We start from the raw sequence: 19,930 nt of genomic DNA, 5'->3' as shown, positions 1-19,930 counted from the left end.
CAGTTTCACTTAGACTACTAGCAGAGTTAGAGCTTTTTGCATTCGGATCTATGTCAATCAGTTGTTTTCCACTGTTTCCTTCTTCACTTGCTTTGCTAACCGAGTCGTAGCTGTTTGTTCGCTTGTTCCTGTGGCGTCTGTAGATCAGAAAGCCCAGGACTACAATAAGAAGAGCTGAAACTAGGACAGGAATGGCAATTCCCCATGGCGAGACAGAAGATTTTGAAGCTGAGGCTGATTGAATGTCTGCTCCATTACCTCCGTAGGAACGTTCAAGTGGAGAACGAAGTGGAATATCTTTACCGATGAATTCGTTGCCAGAGACTTTCACCGTTGTGGAAGAAGGGAAATCTGGTACTTTTCCAGAAATGTTGTTGTTGGAGAGATCAAGAGTCTGGAGCTGCTTTAAGCTCGCCAAGCTCACAGGTATCACACCTTCGAGTTTATTGTCATTTAAAAGCAAAGTTTTCAGAGTGGTTAAATTAGCATAGGCCGGAGATATGATCCCGATCCAGTTCTGCTTCCCAAAATTGATTGCGGTCACACTTCCGCCCTCACACGTAATAAATTTCCATGCCTTACAAGGGTCATTCCCCTCCCAAGATTCTGCCAATATCATTGGGGAGTTCATTGCGCCAACAGCCTCGAGCAATGCAGTGACCCGTGGATCACACGGGCCTGGAGTAGAGAGACAGAAATTGTTTGTAGTCCCAAGGTTCGCCTCAACGCCTCGTCGGAAACTAGGAACTGGTCCCTGGAATTTGTTGTTCTGCAACGTGACCATTTGAAGCTTCGGAAGCTTTGTAAGAGAATCGGGAATCACACCGGTGAGAAAATTGTTGCGGAGCTCAAGTTCAGATAGTTCTGTACAGGCAGAAAGATCAGGAATTGGGCCTGAAAATTTATTGGAATGGAGCCAAACGGTTTTCAACTGCGTCATCATCCCAAGAACATGAAGCGTGCCTGAAAACCCCATCGCCTGATTGTTGATCCATAAATTCTCAATCGACGACTTGGAAAACGACACCGGCAACCACCCTGTCATATTGTTGTAAGAAAGCCTGAGGGTCTGGAAATTCAGCATGGAGTCGAAAATGTCTGGAATTTCCCCCACAATGTTTGCCATGCTTGCGTTGAAACTGACTAAAGAATTGGAATCTTTCAGGCTCACAGGGATTTCCCAGGGGGGAAGATCGGTGTTGTTCATGATGCTGAAAGCTTGTAAACTTGTCAAGCCTGACAGGAATCCAGACGGGACGGAATTGAAGCTGTTCTCATCAAGATTGACCTCTTCCACGGAACTTGGCAAAGCTGGTAAGGCCCCGGAGAGCTGATTTCTTTGAAGGCTGAGAGATTTCAGGCTAGAAAGCTGGTTGAGTTCCGATGGCAACGTCCCAGAGACAGATTCTGATGCTAAGTTAATGGAGGTAACTTGACCTGAGGAATCACAGCTGATGCCGTGCCATTTGCAGAAGCTGGAGCCCGTCCAGCCCGCAGGGGTTGGGCTGATAGACTTGGCCAACTTGGCCATGACATCCGCATCACCGGCAGAGACATGGCCAATGGCAGTGACGAGTATCGTCGTTAAGATATAGATGGCACAAAAGAGACACTTATCTCTCTCTTTAGGCGGTCGTGGTGGTGGCCGTTGTGGGCGACGGTGGGAATGGCGGTTGCTCTCAGCCGTCCCCCCTGGCATGTGAGAGGAGAGATTGGTGGGAAGAACAAGAGAAGTGAACGGTGAAACCGTTAGTTAATGGTAGTTGGTTAAAGACTTGTTTTTTTATTTTTTTCCAAATGGTAAGTGAAAAATAGAAAAGAAATGTCAGAATGGTATTTCATGTAAACCCTTGAGAAGGACATTTTCTTGAAATCTTTGTGTATTATAATTACTTCTATTAATGTATATCATAATGATTGGTGGTGGTTATTGGATATTACTTTCTTTTTTTTTTTTCTTTTTTTGCTTTATTTTTATCTTCTCATCCCACTTCATCATAATTTTTGTATTTCGAGTAATATTAAATATCAAAAACTAAATAAAAATACCTATTATGAACGTAAATAAATACAACGATCTAATACTTTAAGTTCTTGATATTTTAATTTTAGTATTCGAGCATCAGGAAAAAAATAATTTTGCATTATTTCATAGAGAATAATATTTTGATGATGGTGTACAAATCAGTATTTGATTGATCAATATGGAATTTATCGACGAAAATATTGGACTAATTTGTCCACGCGTTTCATTTTGAGTATTATTTTAAGAAATATTAATTATCAAGAAATAAGTATAAATTGAGAATCCATTTTTAATGGCAACCAATAATTTGCATAAAATCAATTATTATGAAGAAGTAAAACAAAATCAACAACCAACTTATAATAACAATCAATTAATTGGAACAAGATCGTAAATGTGTATCTCATTTATAAAAATGGAGAGGATCCAATCCAAAAGCAAATCTCGTCGGAATTGATCAAATTCTTTTTTATTCAAAGTGCACCGATCAGTCATTGCGTTGCGGCTCCCTTTGGTGGTTATTATGGACATGAATGCGTGCTATAACTACTCCATCCCATGTATGTATACTTGCTTGAGTTGAGCCTGAGGCTGAGGAGAACAGACCAGAACAGAACAGAGTCAACAGACCACAAAGTGGATTTAGTAATTGCAGTTAAATACTAAGAAAAAATCAGATTTTCCTGAGTAAGAAACACCCACAGTACCTTCACAAAAAAGGTTTTTTCTTTTTTTTTGTTCTTGTTCAGTTCTTAACAAATCAGAAATAAGAGTAAGAGTTTTATAGTGGTTGGGCATTGAAGATGAAGATGGTGAAGAATTTTCTAAAACCATGAAGAAGAAAAAGGAAGGAAACAATCGACCAAAAATGAGAGGCTTTGAAAGAAAGGATTAGAATAAAACATTAAATAGTCGGGTCATTGAAGTGCGTTGGGTCAACGGGTCGGGTTTGGTGATTGACAGGCTGCAAGTGGGCTGCCATCCAGAGGGGCCTTGGTGAGTTGGGCCTGGGCCAAAATTTAACACCTAACCTTCCGCCGTTCACGGTCATAGAACACTCTAGAACTCCCACACTCAATAAGACCCTCCCTGCCCTCACTCTCCTTCCTCTTCCCATACAACCAAATCTCCGTCAGCCATTCACATTCACTCATCTTCGACGTATACGATCGCATTGTCGTCATTCTCTAGCAGTTCTGGAGCTGGAAATGGAGAACGACTTCGGGATTCCGCCGGCGACGGGGTTGGATGAGGACATGGATCTGCCGGAGGAGACCAGCTACATGAAGGTCGGGGAGGAGAAGGAGATCGGGGAACAAGGTTTGAAGAAGAAGCTTGTTAAGGAAGGTGAAGGCTGGGATACTCCTGATAGTGGCGATGAAGTTGAAGGTAGTTATCTGTATTTTGATGGTTTTCTGGTTGTTTTTTAAATTGATCGGTTGTGGGTGTGTGTACTTTTTTATTTTTTTGTTTCTATTGTTGTTTGGTTGTTGCGGTAGTTGATTGAGTGATGAAAATTTGTTTGCGGAAAAATTCTCAGTTCATTACACTGGGATATTGCTGGATGGGACCAAGTTTGATTCCAGTCGTGATAGGGGGGAGCCTTTCACGTTCACTCTCGGCCAAGGTTAGCTAAACTTACTTTCATTCGATGACTGTTGTGTTTGATTACTTGTGTACTCTTTGGTTAGCAATGTTGGATGCTTGAATGGCTGCCAACGTTGAAAGTTTCACAACTAGAATCCACTCAGCTTGTACCTTAAAGCAATATTGTTTTAAGATGTATGCTACATATGTGCATATGCATATTGTTATTTTATATGTGTATATATTCGAACACAACATGTATAGTTAGGTGCCAGTGTGTCTAGCCATCTCTCTCTCTTTACACGTGCACAGATGCGCATCCGTGTGTCTACTGCTCTGCAATTTACTGCACCTGTAACTTTTCATGTGCAATATTGTTTAAGACAAATTGCGTTGTGCTGGAAGGAGTGACCTAACTTTTTATGTGTGATACTGGATTTGGTGAATATGAAAAGTTCGCCTGGTGCATTTTTAATCATATATGGACTTACTACATTAAGGGGTGTAAAATAGTGATAAAAGGTATTGAATGAACTTGACATGAATTGCCATTCCTGAAGTAAAATATTTACTGTTTCTGAGTATTCAGTTTAATTTATGCAAATGTTGGTCAATTTTGCGCACAAAGACAAACATAGAGTAGGCGCAGGTGGATAAGAGAGCGAGAGATATTAGTTGGGGACTTGGGGGTAATGTTCTATTTCTGTGGAAGAACCTGCTATGTTTTCTGTGGTTAAGGTTGTATAAGGGTGTGCTTCATCTGAATCATAGACTAGTTTATAGTCTTAAGGACCAGAAACAGAGTGCTGCGATTTTGGTATCCTAACGAAGTATGCTCTAAGCTATCCTTGTACCCTGAACACATTCGGTTGTGTAAATATCAAGTTGGAGTTTGTTGGACTTCTTTTGTCTATATGAGGTAGGTTAAAAATGCCCCATGACACCCTCCATTTCTTTTACAGGACAAGTGATCAAAGGATGGGATGAAGGTATCAAAACAATGAAGAAGGGTGAAAATGCAATTTTCACCATCCCACCTGAGTTGGCGTATGGTGAATCTGGTTCTCCTCCGACTATACCTCCAAATGCTACACTACAGTTTGATGTTGAATTGCTTTCCTGGGTCAGTGTTAAGGACATCTGCAAGGACGGTGGTATATTTAAAAAGATTCTGAAAGAGGGAGAGAAATGGGAGAACCCCAAGGACCCTGATGAAGTGCTTGGTATGGAAACGATGTGCTTTCCAAATACATTAAGTTGATGTTATATTAACTTATTAATAACTATATTGTCTCCTATAATCCAGTCAAGTATGAAGCACGACTGGAAGATGAAACTGTTATTGCCAAATCTGATGGAGTCGAATTCACTGTTCAAGAAGGTATGTTTCTGAAGGATGACATGTGCTTAAGTTTTACTCTTGAGTTCTACTGATAAGATAATTGTATTTAGGTCATTTTTGTCCTGCTCTTTCCAAGGCTGTGAAGACAATGAAGAAAGGCGAAAAGGTCCTGCTAACGGTCAAACCTCAATGTAAGAGTTGTTATTGCAAGTTATCAGGACTCTAGAATTGAAGCCTGTTTCTCCTGCATAAATTATTTAGGAGCATTCATATCTCTCCTTTTGATGCAGATGGGTTTGGTGAAAAGGGCAAGCCAGCCTCTGGTGATGAAGAAGCTGTTCCACCCAACGCTACATTGAATATCGCACTAGAACTGCTATCATGGAAGACAGTATCCAATGTAACAGATGACAAGAAAGTTATCAAGAAGATACTGAAAGAAGGAGAGGGATACGAGCGCCCGAATGAAGGAGCTGTTGTCAAATGTAAGCACATGAAATGATTCCTGTGGCTTTTTGTTGTCAACTCTCAGAGGTGTCATCCATTCATATTGTTTCAATTGTCCAGTGAAATTGATCGGAAAGCTGCAAGATGGTACCATCTTTGTTAAGAAAGGTCATGGGGATGATGAAAATGATCTTTTTGAATTTAAAGTAGACGAAGGTACATTGTATATTCAATTCTTTCCCTCATCAATATTTGATTTGCATTCACATGAATAAACCTAATTTGCTTCTTGATTAAGCAGAGCAAGTAATTGAGGGGTTAGACAGAGCTGTGAAAACAATGAAGAAGGGAGAGGCAGCACTCTTGACAGTTGCCCCAGAGTATGCATTTGGTTCGTCTGAGTCACAGCAGGAGTTGGCTAGAGTTCCTCCAAACTCAACTCTGTGCTATGATGTTGAGCTTGTCTCTTTTGTTAAGGTAGTTCTTCTAATGAGCTTTAGTGTGTTTGCATCCATACAAGTTTGAGGGGCACAAAATCAAACTTGTTAACTCATGTTTCAGGAGAAGGAATCTTGGGATATGGATACAGCAGAAAAGATTGAGGCTGCTGGCAAGAAAAAGGAAGAAGGGAATGTTCTGTTCAAGGCTGGCAAATATGTCAGAGCCTCAAAGAGATATGAGAAGGTAAATATTTTCGGATCTGTTTTAATGGCTGTATTAAATTTCTATTTGCCGTCGTTTCTTACATGAAGAATATTCAACCAGGCTGCCAAGTATATCGAGTATGACACTTCTTTCAGTGAGGAGGAAAAGAAACAGTCCAAAGCACTGAAGGTTACTTGCAACTTGAATGATGCAGCTTGCAAGTTGAAATTGAAAGACTACAAGCAGGCAGAGAAGCTTTGTACCAAGGTTTTGTATCTTAATTCACATTAAATGGGTGTTAGAGGTTTGATGAAACTAACAAGGAAATTACCTCCTGAAGGTGCTGGAACTGGAGAGTACAAATGTGAAGGCGCTCTACAGAAGAGCTCAAGCATACATGAACATGGCGGATCTTGATCTGGCTGAATTTGATATAAAAAAGGCACTTGAACTTGACCCGGATAACAGGTAAGCAAACTCAAATTGTCTCAATAATCTCTTCCTAACATCACTACAATTCTGAAGATTTTCTGTGTTCATTGTGAAAATAGGGAGGTGAAGCTCGTATACAAAGCTCTTAAGGAGAAGGTGAAGGAATATAACAAGAAGGATGCCAAGTTCTACGGAAACATGTTTGCCAAGTTGAATAAGCTGCAACCATTTGATTCCAACGTAATGCTCTGCTTCTGAAAGTTGTTATATTTATCGTTCCTCCCATATATGATGGAAGGCTGAGTGATTTCTTATATTTTGGGTGTGTGCAATTTTGCAGAACACGGCTCGTAAGGAGGACGGACCCATGAGCATCGAAAGCAAGGCATAATAAGCATAACCTCTTAACATGAGTTTTGCAAGATTTTTCTTTTCGTGCCCGAGTTTCTTGTTCTTCTTCTATATGTAGAACTAGTTGTGAGTTGTCTTGGATTGTGATAAATTATAAATGGCTCAGATTTTCGAGTGTCTCTCTCCATGGAATTTTAAGTCTTTGTTACATATCTAAGATAAGAGCCTGTTCATCCAGCACACCCGATGCTTTCAATCAAATTCTCAAAACCCCACCCTCCCTCTCTGCTCATGTGAATATTTCTTTTCATTTATGCGAGTTTAATATAAAGAATTACAGTAAATTGCGTCGTCAATCCTCTAAAATTAAATGTACTTATATAAATATCCCTCATCATTTATTAACTGCAAATACAATAAAATGTTAGTATAATTTACGACAAAGGATATTTGTATAAATTTTTGTTATTAAATATAGGATATTATAAATATTACAAACTCAGAAGTATATTATGATGAGAATGTATGTATAATTAAAATCATTAATATAATTTATTAAAATAATAATATAAATATAAATATAAAGTATTTATGTTACTACACTATAAATTTCACTGTCCAGAAGCAACGGTGCTATTATAATATAGGAGCAGAATTTGAATGACAGAGAGTGTTGGGTTGAGTGCGACCCAGGCCCATCTAACATTTCCACGCTCCGACATAGTCAAAACTCAAAAGCCCTACTCCCCTGTCTTTGCACTCATCCCACCAATCCCACGCCACTTAAACATTTCACTCACACTCCCATGGACTCCAACGGAGTTGCCGAAACGCCGGCGGATATTCGCCGGGAAATCGCGTCTCTGGAGAAGGTCAAGGCGGAAATCGACCACCGTATATCGGCTCTGCGAGTTCGCCTAACTAGTTATGGTTCAGTAAATGGGAACGAGGTGGCTAATTCGTCTGCTCCGCGCCCTGAGCAGACGCTTCTCAGTGGTCAATTGTCGCCTGATATGATTTATAGATACAGCCGCCATTTGTTGCTCCCGTCCTTTGGGGTTGAGGCGCAGGCGAATTTGTTGAAGTGTTCCGTGTTGGTTATTGGAGCTGGAGGCTTGGGCTCGCCGGCTCTGCTTTACCTTGCGGCGTGTGGTATCGGTGTGTATGGATTAATTGGCGTAGTTCAAGTGCTTTTTACCGTATAACTGATTTGAGATTTAGTGACGTGGTTTTTGGTTGCATTATATTGATGGTTGTTTGTGATTGGCGCGTGTTTCCAGGCTGTGTGGGTATTGTTGATCATGATGTTGTGGAGCTTAACAATCTACACAGGCAGGTAAACGGGGGAATAGTAAACCGCACCATTTGTTCTGTTTTTGTCATCAATTTTAGTGACTGTCCTGTTTGAAGCTAAAATTTGATTTGGGCAATAGTTATATGTTATGAGGAAGTAGGAACCAAATGGAAATGAAAGACATTTGGAGGAAAGCAGTTCATTAGTTTGCAAATGAAAGATAGAAAAGAAGCCAGAGAGAGAAACTGCTGAAACGATGTATTGATTGGAATTTTGAAAATGCCAACTTCCATGTCCTACAATATGGTTAATCTTGTAATTGTGCTTTTACCCCTGGGTGAGATGATTTGAGTTGTTAGTGACCTCCATTGACAAATTCTTGTGATTGTCTTGTAGATAATTCATACTGAAGCATATATTGGAAGATCAAAAGTAGAGTCTGCTGCTGCTGCATGTCGCGCGTATGCTACTTGCTGGTTCTATTTCTTAGTTTCTTTTTATTTTAATATAGCAGCACAGGAGGATAGTGTTGTATTTTATCTTCTTTAGTTTGAAAAGTTGCAGTCTCATGTCAAAAGATCATTGTTCTAGCTCTTATTATCTTAACATTGTTGATTTAGGATTAACTCTTCTGTCCAAATAGTAGAACACAGGGAGGCATTCCGTACGTCAAATGCGTTGGAGATTGTGAGAAAGTATGATAGTTCGCTGTCCATTTTGTTTTCCTCCAGTATTTCACATTCATAGTTCATAGTGGGATGAAATTCCATATATGAGGCTTTTCATGTTTTGCAGGTATGACATTGTTGTAGATGCAACTGATAACGTACCTAGTCGTTACATGATCAGTGATTGCTGTGTTGTGTTAGGAAAGGTGAGTTGTTGTGTGCTATATCTTTTTTAGGAGAATGAAGTCTACAAAGAACTTGATATGAACAGATTGGTTTCAACTCATTAAAATATATATTAACTTTTGAACTTAGTAACATGTCCATCAAAGTTTATGATAGTTCCAGTTCGATCTGTTATTGTTGCTATTGTTGGGTTTAGAAGGTAATCATTTATGAGGAAAATCTTAATCTTGCGTGTCACTGCCGGGACAGTAAATTGCAAATTTCCTGTCATATTAATATTTCTTTTGTAGATTGCTCTAATATATTTATTCTCATATAAACTTCCTTTCTACTGACCATGCATTTGTTTGTGCTTGTAGCCTCTAATTTCTGGAGCTGCACTTGGACTAGAAGGACAGGTACTTTTGGGGCAACTCATGTCAAACCCATTGGCTAAGCTGTTAGTTGTAGGAAACTTCAATGTAGGGCACAACTGTTGTTGGTTGTATTGTTTATCCATCCTCTTTTGCTTATGCAGCTTACTGTTTACAATTATAAAGGAGGTCCATGCTATCGATGCCTATTTCCTACTCCACCACCTACAACAGCATGTCAAAGATGTGCGGACAGTGGAGTTCTTGGAGTAGGTACATTGAGGATATAAAACTTTTATTGATGATTTCAGAATCATTTTGAAGATACAAATTATCTTACAGTATCTGGTGAAACAATTTATATATCTTCTTTTCATAAATGTTTTAATTTTGTGTGTGTTATGATTTTAAGCATTTTAGTTAGTGGTATGTTACATATTTTTTTTTCCTCTACTTTCTCATGCCCTTTTCTCTTTGTTATTATGGTTTGGAAGGGCTGTTGGTCAGGTTGGGTATTTAGGCACAAGCCCACTAAAATTAACTATTGTATAGAATTTTCTATTGACTGCCTGCTGATCCTTACTCTTGGATGTTAAACAGAGCCACTGCAACTTATAAAATCTGACCTTATCCTGTGTTGGATAACTGGAATATGTTCAAAGACTAAATGAGTACTTTTTAGCAAATTGAAGTTTAGCTTCATTGTATTGTTGCTTATTTATCTTTTGCGGTTGAAATACAGTTCCTGGCGTTATTGGGTGTCTCCAGGCATTGGAGGCTATAAAAGTTGCAGGTGCAGTTGGTGAACCACTTTCAGGAAGGATGCTTCTGCTTGATGCGCTTTCTGCTCGAATTCGTGTTGTATGTTTATGTCTTGTTTCTGCCCTACAGTTCAGATATTTATTCCATTCCTCAACTTTCAGCATGAATTCCCCAAAATTTACTATTTGATATGAACAGTTTATCTACTCCAGAATGAGCGCTGTGTTTAATTTATTTTAAACTGACATGAATCCTGAAAGATACGAATTGAAACTTTTTTGGAAGTGAATCATGGTTCTGTTCAAATGTCATACAATGTACATGACTTGTGTTTTGTGGAGGAAGTACTTGCTTATATTTTACTGTACATAAATGACAAAATACACATGCTAATACAAAGGGCGGAGGAGCTCCTATGTACACTGCATGCGCTTTAGTTATATTTTGTTTTCTTTCTTGTTATAAAATTTGAATTAATTTTCAATCTGTGGTGTCATTATCGTAACTCTTGCCGCTGCATGTTGTAGGTCAAAATCAGAGGGAGGTCACCACAATGTGAGGCCTGTGGAGAAAATGCAAAATTGACAGAAGAGCAATTTTGTAATTTCGACTATGAAAAATTCACTCAATCTCCACTATCCACGGTGCATGTCTTCTTTGTTATTCGTGTCCCCAATTTCTTTGTGTGTAACATTGTCTGTAACTTGCATACTTACCAAAGTGAATTGTTTTGAATTACAAAAATAAATGAAGATTCTGACACCTGATGTACTTGAGAACAGATTTAATATTCTCATCTATGTGAACCTTGAATAGTTAATTATTTTTTAGAATTATTACCAACCGGTCTCATGGTGGTCACAATCTCTATTATTATCAGTTTGTAGCCCCTAGAACAGGTTACTAGGACAATCTGTTCATCCTTTCTCCTACCAACTAACTTATCTATCAGACTGCATCCATGCTTCAATTTTTTATGTCTTATGCATGTACTGTAAAATATGTTTACAAGCCGACAAATTTGATCTTTTTGGAGCTCACTCGATTTTACGGTTTCATGACCACCTTTATCATTACAGTCTCCACTGAAGCTACACCTACTTCCTTCAGAGGCTAGAATAACGAGCAAGGAGTATAATGAGAGAAATTTAAAAGGTGAGGCACATGTCTTAGTAGACGTGAGACCTTCTCATCACTACAAGATTATCTCTCTCCCAAAGTCCATGAACATTCCTTTGGCAAGTCTGGAGGCAAGGTTGTCCGAAGTTTCTGCAGCCTTGGCAAGAGAAGAAGGGCACAAGAAGGACGATGACAATCAAAGTGCTTCTTTGTATGTTATTTGCAGAAGAGGCAATGATTCCCAAAGGGCCGTTCAGTATCTTCATAAGATGGGGTTTGCTTCAGCTAAGGACATTATCGGAGGGCTTGAGTCGTGGGCCCACGACGTGGATCCAAGCTTCCCAACCTACTGAACATGCTTGGTTCTCCTAAACATGGTCGAGCTTTGCATATAGGTCCAGGTATGTGCTGTACTTTTTGGTTGGGAAGAGAATTCAGAATATTTACTTTATACTCATAACTCATTGAGACAGAGAAGGATGATATTTGAGGATGATCTTGATGATCCATGTATGTTTTATAATCCTTCACTACTGTAACATTGTCAAAAAGAAAACTTTGCGGGAATAGAGAGAAAATTGAAGCTCCTCTTTGTTGTCATATCCTGGGCTCTGCAATGTACCTCAACTTTTTATCTGATTCTAATGAGAGAGATGCTACTTGTTTAGAGACATGAAGCAAACGTATAAAAAAAATGTCTAAAACCAGCATATTTTCATATTTAGTTGATCCAACTATAGGGTTACTACACGAAAGAGCGAGTATGAGGTTGTGATTGTAATTACGGCAAGCTGTAGGGGGTCCATGAGTAATTTACGCTATATTGAATGATGGGGGTATGGTGAAAGTAAGCCTAATAACACATTTAATGAATTGGATAAGGTTCATCATTTATCAGTGGATTTTATGAAATCGCTCCTCATTTTCAAAATGCGGGCGATTTGTTTCATCTTCCCACCATGTCTGAAGGAACTTACTTGCCTACCTTGGGCTGAGATTTGACTGAATTTGAAAAAGGAAATAATGATAAAATAAATTGCTCAAGAGTCTCTTGTAAACATTTTCAAGAGCTCTCCTCCAGGAAAAGGAAAAATGAAAAATGCCAAAAAGGGGGAAGCGCCCCTGGAATCTGTACGCTTCTGAACCAACTCTCTCTCTTCACTGAAAGCGTGCAAGTTGCTTCAATCATTCCCACCAAGTTGATAAAGATCTTTATGGTCTTCTTTTTTTTTTTTCTTTTTTATCAAATATCCTCTCTGTTCACCCCAATTAATATTTCCAAAATATACAAAAAAAAATTAAAACTCTTATTTAATCAAGCATTGGCTTCTCACATTAATTGCAATCGAAGAGTCTAAATAATATATAGCTTCAATACCTCTTTCTTTACTGGGTATATTTTCCAAATGAAATCATAATGTTCATATAAAGTTAGAATTGACAATAATAATAAAACATCAATCATATTACACAACGAAAATAAAGATAAAAGAGAAAGAGTAGATATTCCGTAGGAAGAAGGCATTGGCATTTGAGGCGGGGAGAGCGAAAGAGATGAGGTCAGAGACTGTCCCTAAACGGGAAGGGTCAACAACCCCACTTTACTCTAAAGCCAACTCCCAAAGGCCGAAAACAGATAATAAATATAGAAATAGCCTTATCTCTTTCTTTACATTTTTACATTATCCTCTTAGTACTCATGAGGGTACCTGCCTTTACAAAGAGCCAAGGGTGGGTGGGTGGGTGTTTAAATCTATGCACAACTAATACATCCAACTAAGTTCTGGAGGAGAAAGGAAAGTTGATATGATTTGAGACGCCAAGGAAGGAGAAGCAATACCACAAACCTCCTTTATTTTTTCCATATTAAGATCAATTTAATCAACACATTAAATGCATATTATGATAAAATACACTTTATATCAAACATCAAACAAATTTTTTTATGAGTTTAATTCAATTTATCCCATGTGATATTGTAAATGAGTAAATTATCTTCTATAAAAAAAAATAATAATTTGTCCTCCTATATTTTTTAAAATGAAACAATTTACCTCCTGTTTAGGAAGGTAAATTACTTAATTTTTAAAAAAAACACTAGAGGTAAACTGCTGTATTTTAAAAAACACAGAGTTAAATTGCTAAAAAAAAATCATAAGAAGTAATTTACACATTTGCAATATTACAAGGGACTAAATTACATTTTTTTTCCCAAATTTTATTATCAAAATCAAAATTTCCAGACCTAATACAATGAGTACAAGAAAAGGCTAGGTAGCGTGTTACCATCTGAGACCAGTTATAATCACATTCATTCTCATAAAATATAAAAAGAGCCATTTACCTCTATACTTCTATTTTACTGCTTAAAATATATTTTGTTTTATTGTATCAAAAAATTTAAAATTATAGATTTCAAAGATTAGTTTGAATAATTCAAAAATTAAGGAATTTGAAATTCATCAATTCTAATTTCGAATTATATTTATTTTAATATTGATAAATTTAAAAATTATTTTAAATCTTTTTATGTTATATTAAATTATATATTTTATGCTTAATTACATGTAGAAATATTTGTAATATAGCACATTGTTACCACAAATTATAGATATTATACATTAATTATATCTATTAAGTTCACATATTTTGCAGCACATATATATGTTGAATATAATATCTTAAAATTATATTGACAATATTCTTAAGAATACTCAATAAAAAACAGCACAAGGCATAAATTATGTAAATCTCAGAATAATTATATAAAAAACCATAAATTTGAATAATATTTATTTTAAAATGTTACAATAATTCAAAATCATATACAGAGGAGGATGATTGTAATAAACATATTTTAGAAGTGTATATAATAACAGAAATTTCATCCTAAAAATTCTTATCTATGTTGTGGCGGAGGGGGTTTATCATTTTTTAATCATATTTCTATTGAATGAATCCATTTGAGACAAAAAAAATATAAAATTTAAAGATATTAATGTTAGAAAATAAATTTGAAGAATTAAAGTAATCTGTACTTTTATAAAAAGAAAAGCTCCTTCACACTCACAAATAGCGGTTAGTAACACTGTCAAATTAATTTTTTGTAAAGTCAAAAGTGTCATTTATGATAAAATAACTAATTCAACTTTTCAAAATACATTAATTGATAAATCGTTCTTTCTTTCTTTTTGTTAATGTAATGTATTGATTTATATGTTTTACTCTTATTATATAATATATTTTAAACGTGAAAAGTTATTGATTATATGTGCATAGGAAAAACTTAATCAACAAACAAAAATATTAGCCCAATATATTATATTAATGTCGAAAGACTTTCTAAATCAAATTACTGAAAATTATATTTGTTTTAGAGTTTCGTTCCAAAAAATTTTGCAAACATGCATTTAATTCTAATGCACAGTATTCTCTCAAAAATGGACACGATGCTACAGCCGTTGGATTGAATCCAAAATCTTTCCCGTCATTTCTCAATCTCATGATGTCTTATCGCATGCGGCGCCGCCATGTGTACAAGGTGTATTTGCCGCGTACACCACTGAGAGGATAATAATGAAAATTAAATAAATAAATATTCTGCCAACACAAAACGACAGAGTTTAGCAAAATCATTTTCATTTTTGTTTTTATCATAATATCTATCATAGTCATCTTGTACGGGCTGTAGCGGGAAACAGTAACTGCCCGCCGTTGACGGCGGCGTCAAAACCGACGGCGCGGCATTTAACTCCGTAGCCTTGCTTCGCCGCCGAAGGAGAAGAAAACGACGCAGGAAATAGGTTCGTCGTTCGGCGGTAGGGACCGAGCCACTTGTTCTGCATGAACCGGTGCTTCCTCCACGGCGGCAGGTGGAGGCCTCTGCTCTTCAACGACCGTCTCGCGGAGTCGCTCACCAGCTTCAGAATCTGCTTCAAATCTTCGCTCGTTCCGACGAAAACTCTTGGCACGTGCTGCAGCAGACGCTCGTAGGAATTCGTCGGCCTCGCGATCGCGAACTCTGAAGCGAAATCCAAGTCGACCAAGTACCTCGTCGAATATTCCTTCCGGAGGACGTCGATGAATTCGTAGTTCCCGGCGGTGAGGCCGCCGGAGCTGTCCCACTTCGTTTTACAAATCGCCGCATAGTACCCGCAGTTCCTCAGATACGCCATCACGTTCCTCCGCATCATCTGCTTATTCGATCTCAAACCGGAAAACACTTGCACGGCTTTCCAAACGTGAGCCGCAAGCACTCTCTTAAACGCGTCTCTCTGATCTTCCAAAATAGGCTTAATCAAATCAACACTCGCACATTCATTCATTTCGCACATTGACCGATCCCGCTCGCAATCGGAACCACCGCTCTCCGGCGACTCGTCCCCGGCATCGTGGACGTTGAAACCGAAAAAAAGCTCGGAAAGGCTGGGGGAGGCGACGTCATCATCTGCTTGAGCGCTGTACTCGCTGCCGCTGCTGAGGTAACCCAGCCCGATCCTATCCCGGCCGACGATCCGCGCCTTCGCCTTATCATCCAAGGGGTCAGTCACCCTCTTCATTCTCGTAAAACCCGACATCATTCTGCTTCTACAGCTTTCGGATTAAAAAAAGCGCTTTATGCTCAATAAGCAGCTTAATAAAATGCTCCAGATTAAGAGCTGGTTTTATAAGGGAAAAGTTAAATAATTGAGAAGCGGTTAAGCTGAACAAGTGGCAATAAACTGAGGAATTTGGAAAGGAATATTCCTGAATTTATATTAAAATCGCAGAAACGGAAAGAACGTTTTATGGGATTATAAAAATGAAAAGATATATCCCAGTGCAAGGGTTAAAAACTAGTGTTTATTGGAATGCAGCGTGCATTAGGCATATCCATTGGTTTATTCTAGCCATTCATGGTTTGGGACTGTTGTTCTAGACCATTCTGCTCACGCTGGAACTGGTGGATGCCTTCATTATTTCATTATTCTAACATGTAATAATTTTACATATTCTCGTTATATTTTTATTTCACATACTATAAATAATTAAATAAATCTCATTTCAATAATAACAAATAATTTATTGGAATGAACCTGACCTACTAAAGTAACAAGGGGCATACCAGTTAGGCTCTAACTTTTAGAATGACTTCTTAAACCCTGTGCTACAATATTTATTATAATAGTGGCATAATTATTAAATGTTTTCTTCATTATGTTGCCATATCAATTTTTCCTTCAATACAATTATAACAATAATTAGTAATTACATTTCATTCCCCCTAATATTTGGGATAATCATATTCAAACTTTTTACAATTTGAAAATTTTTATATAATACTTTTGCGGTTCGCATCCGTCTAATAAATGTGCCATTTTATTAGTCAAAATTCACTGAATTTGTTGATATTAACAATAAATTGAATGAAAATTGATATTTACGCTTAATTGACTTATTACTGATTTATTTTTTATCAAATAATTTTTTTTTATTAAATTATCTTACAATAGTAAAAATATACCTCCTCACATGCATTAATATATGAAGATATATACAAGGGTAATTTTTTCATAAAAAAAAATATTTGATCTACAATAAGTCAATTGAAGGTAAATATAGATTTTCATTTAATTTTTTTATTAAATAATAAATTCAGTTAATTTTAATTAATGAGGAGACTTATTTGTTATAAGGACACAAACTGCATGAATAATAAATATAATTTTTTAAATTTTAAAAAATTTGTGTACAATTACATTAATTTAAAAAAAATTAGAATTATTGAAAAAAATAATAATAATAATATTTAGGGGTGATGGGATGGGCATAGAAAAAGGAGTGTAGGGATTGGGTTTTGGGTAGGGTGGGATTGAGGGGGGCAGGGGCGGCTCTTGGTGGAGTGCAAAAGGTGAAGACTGAAGAGAGAGAGGGGAATGATGAATTGGATTAGGTATTTGAGTTGAGGGGAAACGTGGGGGGTTAATAAGCAAGGCAAGGCTACGACTCTGTCTGACCACTTTGTCCTCTCACTTACACCAAGGTTCCTCAGGTGGGTGGGAGTGGGACCCCCTACCAAATTGGGGATTTGGATTTGGGAATTGGGATATGCTGCTGCTGCTGTCTTCCCCTCCACCAAACTTTATTCTATTCATTTCTAATATTATTATGATAAATATAAAAGAAAAAATTATAAACAAATTGAAACACAATAATTATATGAAATTTGAGAGATGAAAAGCTCAAGAGAAAAGCCCCCCAAACACTGAGATGGTAAGGAACTCCTTCCTGTTTTACATGACCTTTAATTTAGTGAATCAATGCATGTATTAAACTATTTATTAATACCCTCATATCCAAATAAATTGAATATGTATAAAAAAGATAATTACACTCCTCTCCCCTAAGATTTGGTATAATTACATGTAAACTCTCTGTAGTTTGAAAAATTACATCTAGTACCTTTAAGGTTTACTTCCGTCTAATAAATAAGTCCTTTCATTAGTCAAAATTAACTAAATTGTTGATACTAACGAAAAAACTGAATAAAAATTCATATTTATTCTCGATTGATTTACTACACTAAACTACTCTTATAATGGTGAAGATATATCTCTTCACATACATTAACGCATTAGGACGTATGAGGATAATTTGATCATAAAAAGATTTATTTCTATAATAAGTCAGTAATAAGTCAATCGAGGGTGAATGTGGAGCTTCTCTGATATTTTTGTTAATATCAGCAATTTCAATGAACTTTGACTAATTGATTGAATTATTTGTTAGATCGAAACAAACTTCAGAGATGCTAAATATAATTTCTCAAATCATGGTGTAATTACATCTAACCTTATAGGAGGAGAGCGTAACCATCCCTATATATAAATTCGCAATATTCGTCAGAGTAAGTCATTCTATGCTTCTTTCTTGAAGTAAGAAAGATGAACTATTATTAATTGAAATAAATTGATTACAATTATTGATATCATATATCAATATCTAACAAAAATCATTACAACATCCCAACCACTACATCACAGGACTTCAACTTCACCAACTGAACTTATAAGCTTAAGTGACCATTCTTTACTTCTTTAAACATTAATACATGAATACTTATAATAGATAAGATCGAACCCTCAACCATTTAATTAAAAATATCTCATTTTTATCGATTGAACCAATAAATAATGTATTATCTGATTGAAACTTACTTGACTATTGAAGGATTATCAGGGAAAACTCTGCATGCCATAGACTAATCATCGAACCAAGAACAAATAATATATTCTTGAAACTACATATCAAAATATATATATATATATATATTAACTATACTAAGAAATTATAATTTACATTGTCAAATTTCACAAAAAGAAGTAACATATATTTTAGTTAATATTTATATAAATAATTTACAAACCATTCATCAATCTAGCACACAATCTTATGATAAGACTATCAATCAATATAATAATGTATCTGAAATAAATGTATGTATTATTATTTGAAGTAAAAAATGTAAAGGTAGAGAAGAAGGTGACACAAATAGAAATACGTAAGTATTATGTATGTGATTGGTGGTTGTTTGGTCGCTTTCAATCTGTGTCTTATCCGAACACTCGAATTTTGGTTGCATAAATAATAATAAACACGTGGATGTGTGATGGGAGGGTTTGGGTGAGATTATGATCATGTACGTGCATATGAATGTGACACCACAATACATCAATCCTCCCACACCAATCAATAAAATTGTAACCGAAAATTTTAAATCTCTTGATGCATTATATGTTGTAATCGAACGTTTCTATTAAAAAATAAATAAAAAAAATGAAAATTGGCATTGGTTCTTGAGGTTTAACCAGCCCACCAAGTTATGGTGTATAGATCCACCCAATAATTGGGACTTAGCTCATAATACTTGTTTTCGGCCCAACTTTTTGAACTGGGCTACACCGATAATTAAGGCCCAAATATTTGTAGTTGATTCATTCAAATTTGTTTTTGTTGTTGATGTTGGTAATAAGTTTATAATTTCTTGTACCTATAATTTGTTTCCAACAATTTGTAAGGGTTTTTGATTGACTCCTTTGGAATTCTTCATAATTATAAATATTTTTTAGAATTTATGGTCTTCTAACAAATACTTCTACAATAGAGAATTACGAGAGAATATTTATTAGATGTTCGTTAATTTTAAAAGAATATTTATAATATTTTAACTAGCGAAAAAATATTTATAAATTATGACAAACATAAAATGAGCCCCGTTGTAATTCACCTTATATTTCATGATTGTCATGCCACTTTTTATTTGAGCATGTTTTTTTATTTTTTATTTGGTGGAATTTATCATTTAATCAGTCCCTCTTAGGAAAAATTGCATGTGATTTTATACATTTATCTATAAATATGATAAATATTTAATTTATCCCTAAATATGAAAAATATTTAATCAAAAAAGAACAAAGTTTTATAGGTATCTATAAAATTATTTGATTTCTTTCTCTCACTTGTTTTCTAAATTTAATTTTATCTTAAGGTGTGTAGTGTCACAATTTAATCACATCCCTCAAAGCAAATGAGATCATAATGTTTTAGCTTAATAAATAAATTAAAATTTATTTTTTAATATGTTTATGGAATTATAAATAATTATTAAATTAAGCAATAATTTTAAAATTATAATAACAACAACATAATAATAATTAAAAAAAAAAAGAAAAAGGAGTT

The 19,930-nt window shown here is 36.0% G+C and overlaps 4 protein-coding genes across 4 annotated transcripts in view; 2 read left to right on the top strand and 2 right to left on the bottom strand.

The window, feature by feature from the left end:
* Positions 1–1,852, bottom strand: part of LOC105170540 (receptor-like kinase TMK4) — a 3,482-nt gene extending 1,630 nt beyond the window's left edge. Inside the window, exon 1 of the mRNA XM_020696783.1 lies at positions 2–1,852. Within this exon, the coding sequence (XP_020552442.1) occupies positions 2–1,699 (1,698 nt within the window). The 5' untranslated portion in view covers positions 1,700–1,852. The remainder of the gene's footprint in view (position 1) is intronic.
* On the top strand, positions 3,105–7,070 carry LOC105170539 (peptidyl-prolyl cis-trans isomerase FKBP62). Its single transcript, XM_011091340.2, has 13 exons — positions 3,105–3,415; positions 3,567–3,653; positions 4,576–4,836; positions 4,920–4,994; positions 5,066–5,146; positions 5,246–5,440; positions 5,523–5,618; positions 5,704–5,879; positions 5,964–6,086; positions 6,168–6,314; positions 6,388–6,515; positions 6,599–6,719; positions 6,820–7,070. The coding sequence occupies exons 1-13, from the start codon at positions 3,235–3,237 to the stop codon at positions 6,868–6,870; spliced, it is 1,722 nt and encodes a 573-aa protein (XP_011089642.1). The 5' UTR covers positions 3,105–3,234; the 3' UTR covers positions 6,871–7,070.
* Positions 7,493–11,851, top strand: LOC105170538 (adenylyltransferase and sulfurtransferase MOCS3). The gene is made up of 10 exons (XM_011091339.2): positions 7,493–7,988; positions 8,111–8,166; positions 8,521–8,585; positions 8,745–8,819; positions 8,920–8,998; positions 9,338–9,376; positions 9,496–9,604; positions 10,074–10,192; positions 10,621–10,737; positions 11,173–11,851. The coding sequence occupies exons 1-10, from the start codon at positions 7,637–7,639 to the stop codon at positions 11,563–11,565; spliced, it is 1,404 nt and encodes a 467-aa protein (XP_011089641.1). The 5' UTR covers positions 7,493–7,636; the 3' UTR covers positions 11,566–11,851.
* On the bottom strand, positions 14,679–15,898 carry LOC105170537. The gene has a single exon (XM_011091338.2). The coding sequence runs from the start codon at positions 15,790–15,792 to the stop codon at positions 14,884–14,886; it is 909 nt and encodes a 302-aa protein (XP_011089640.1). The 5' UTR covers positions 15,793–15,898; the 3' UTR covers positions 14,679–14,883.

Source organism: Sesamum indicum, linkage group LG9 (genome assembly GCF_000512975.1).
Source record: "Sesamum indicum cultivar Zhongzhi No. 13 linkage group LG9, S_indicum_v1.0, whole genome shotgun sequence".
Classification (NCBI taxonomy): domain Eukaryota; kingdom Viridiplantae; phylum Streptophyta; class Magnoliopsida; order Lamiales; family Pedaliaceae; genus Sesamum; species Sesamum indicum.
The sequence above is the reverse complement of the archived record's forward strand: the minus strand, read 5'-3'. Positions and strand labels throughout refer to the sequence as shown.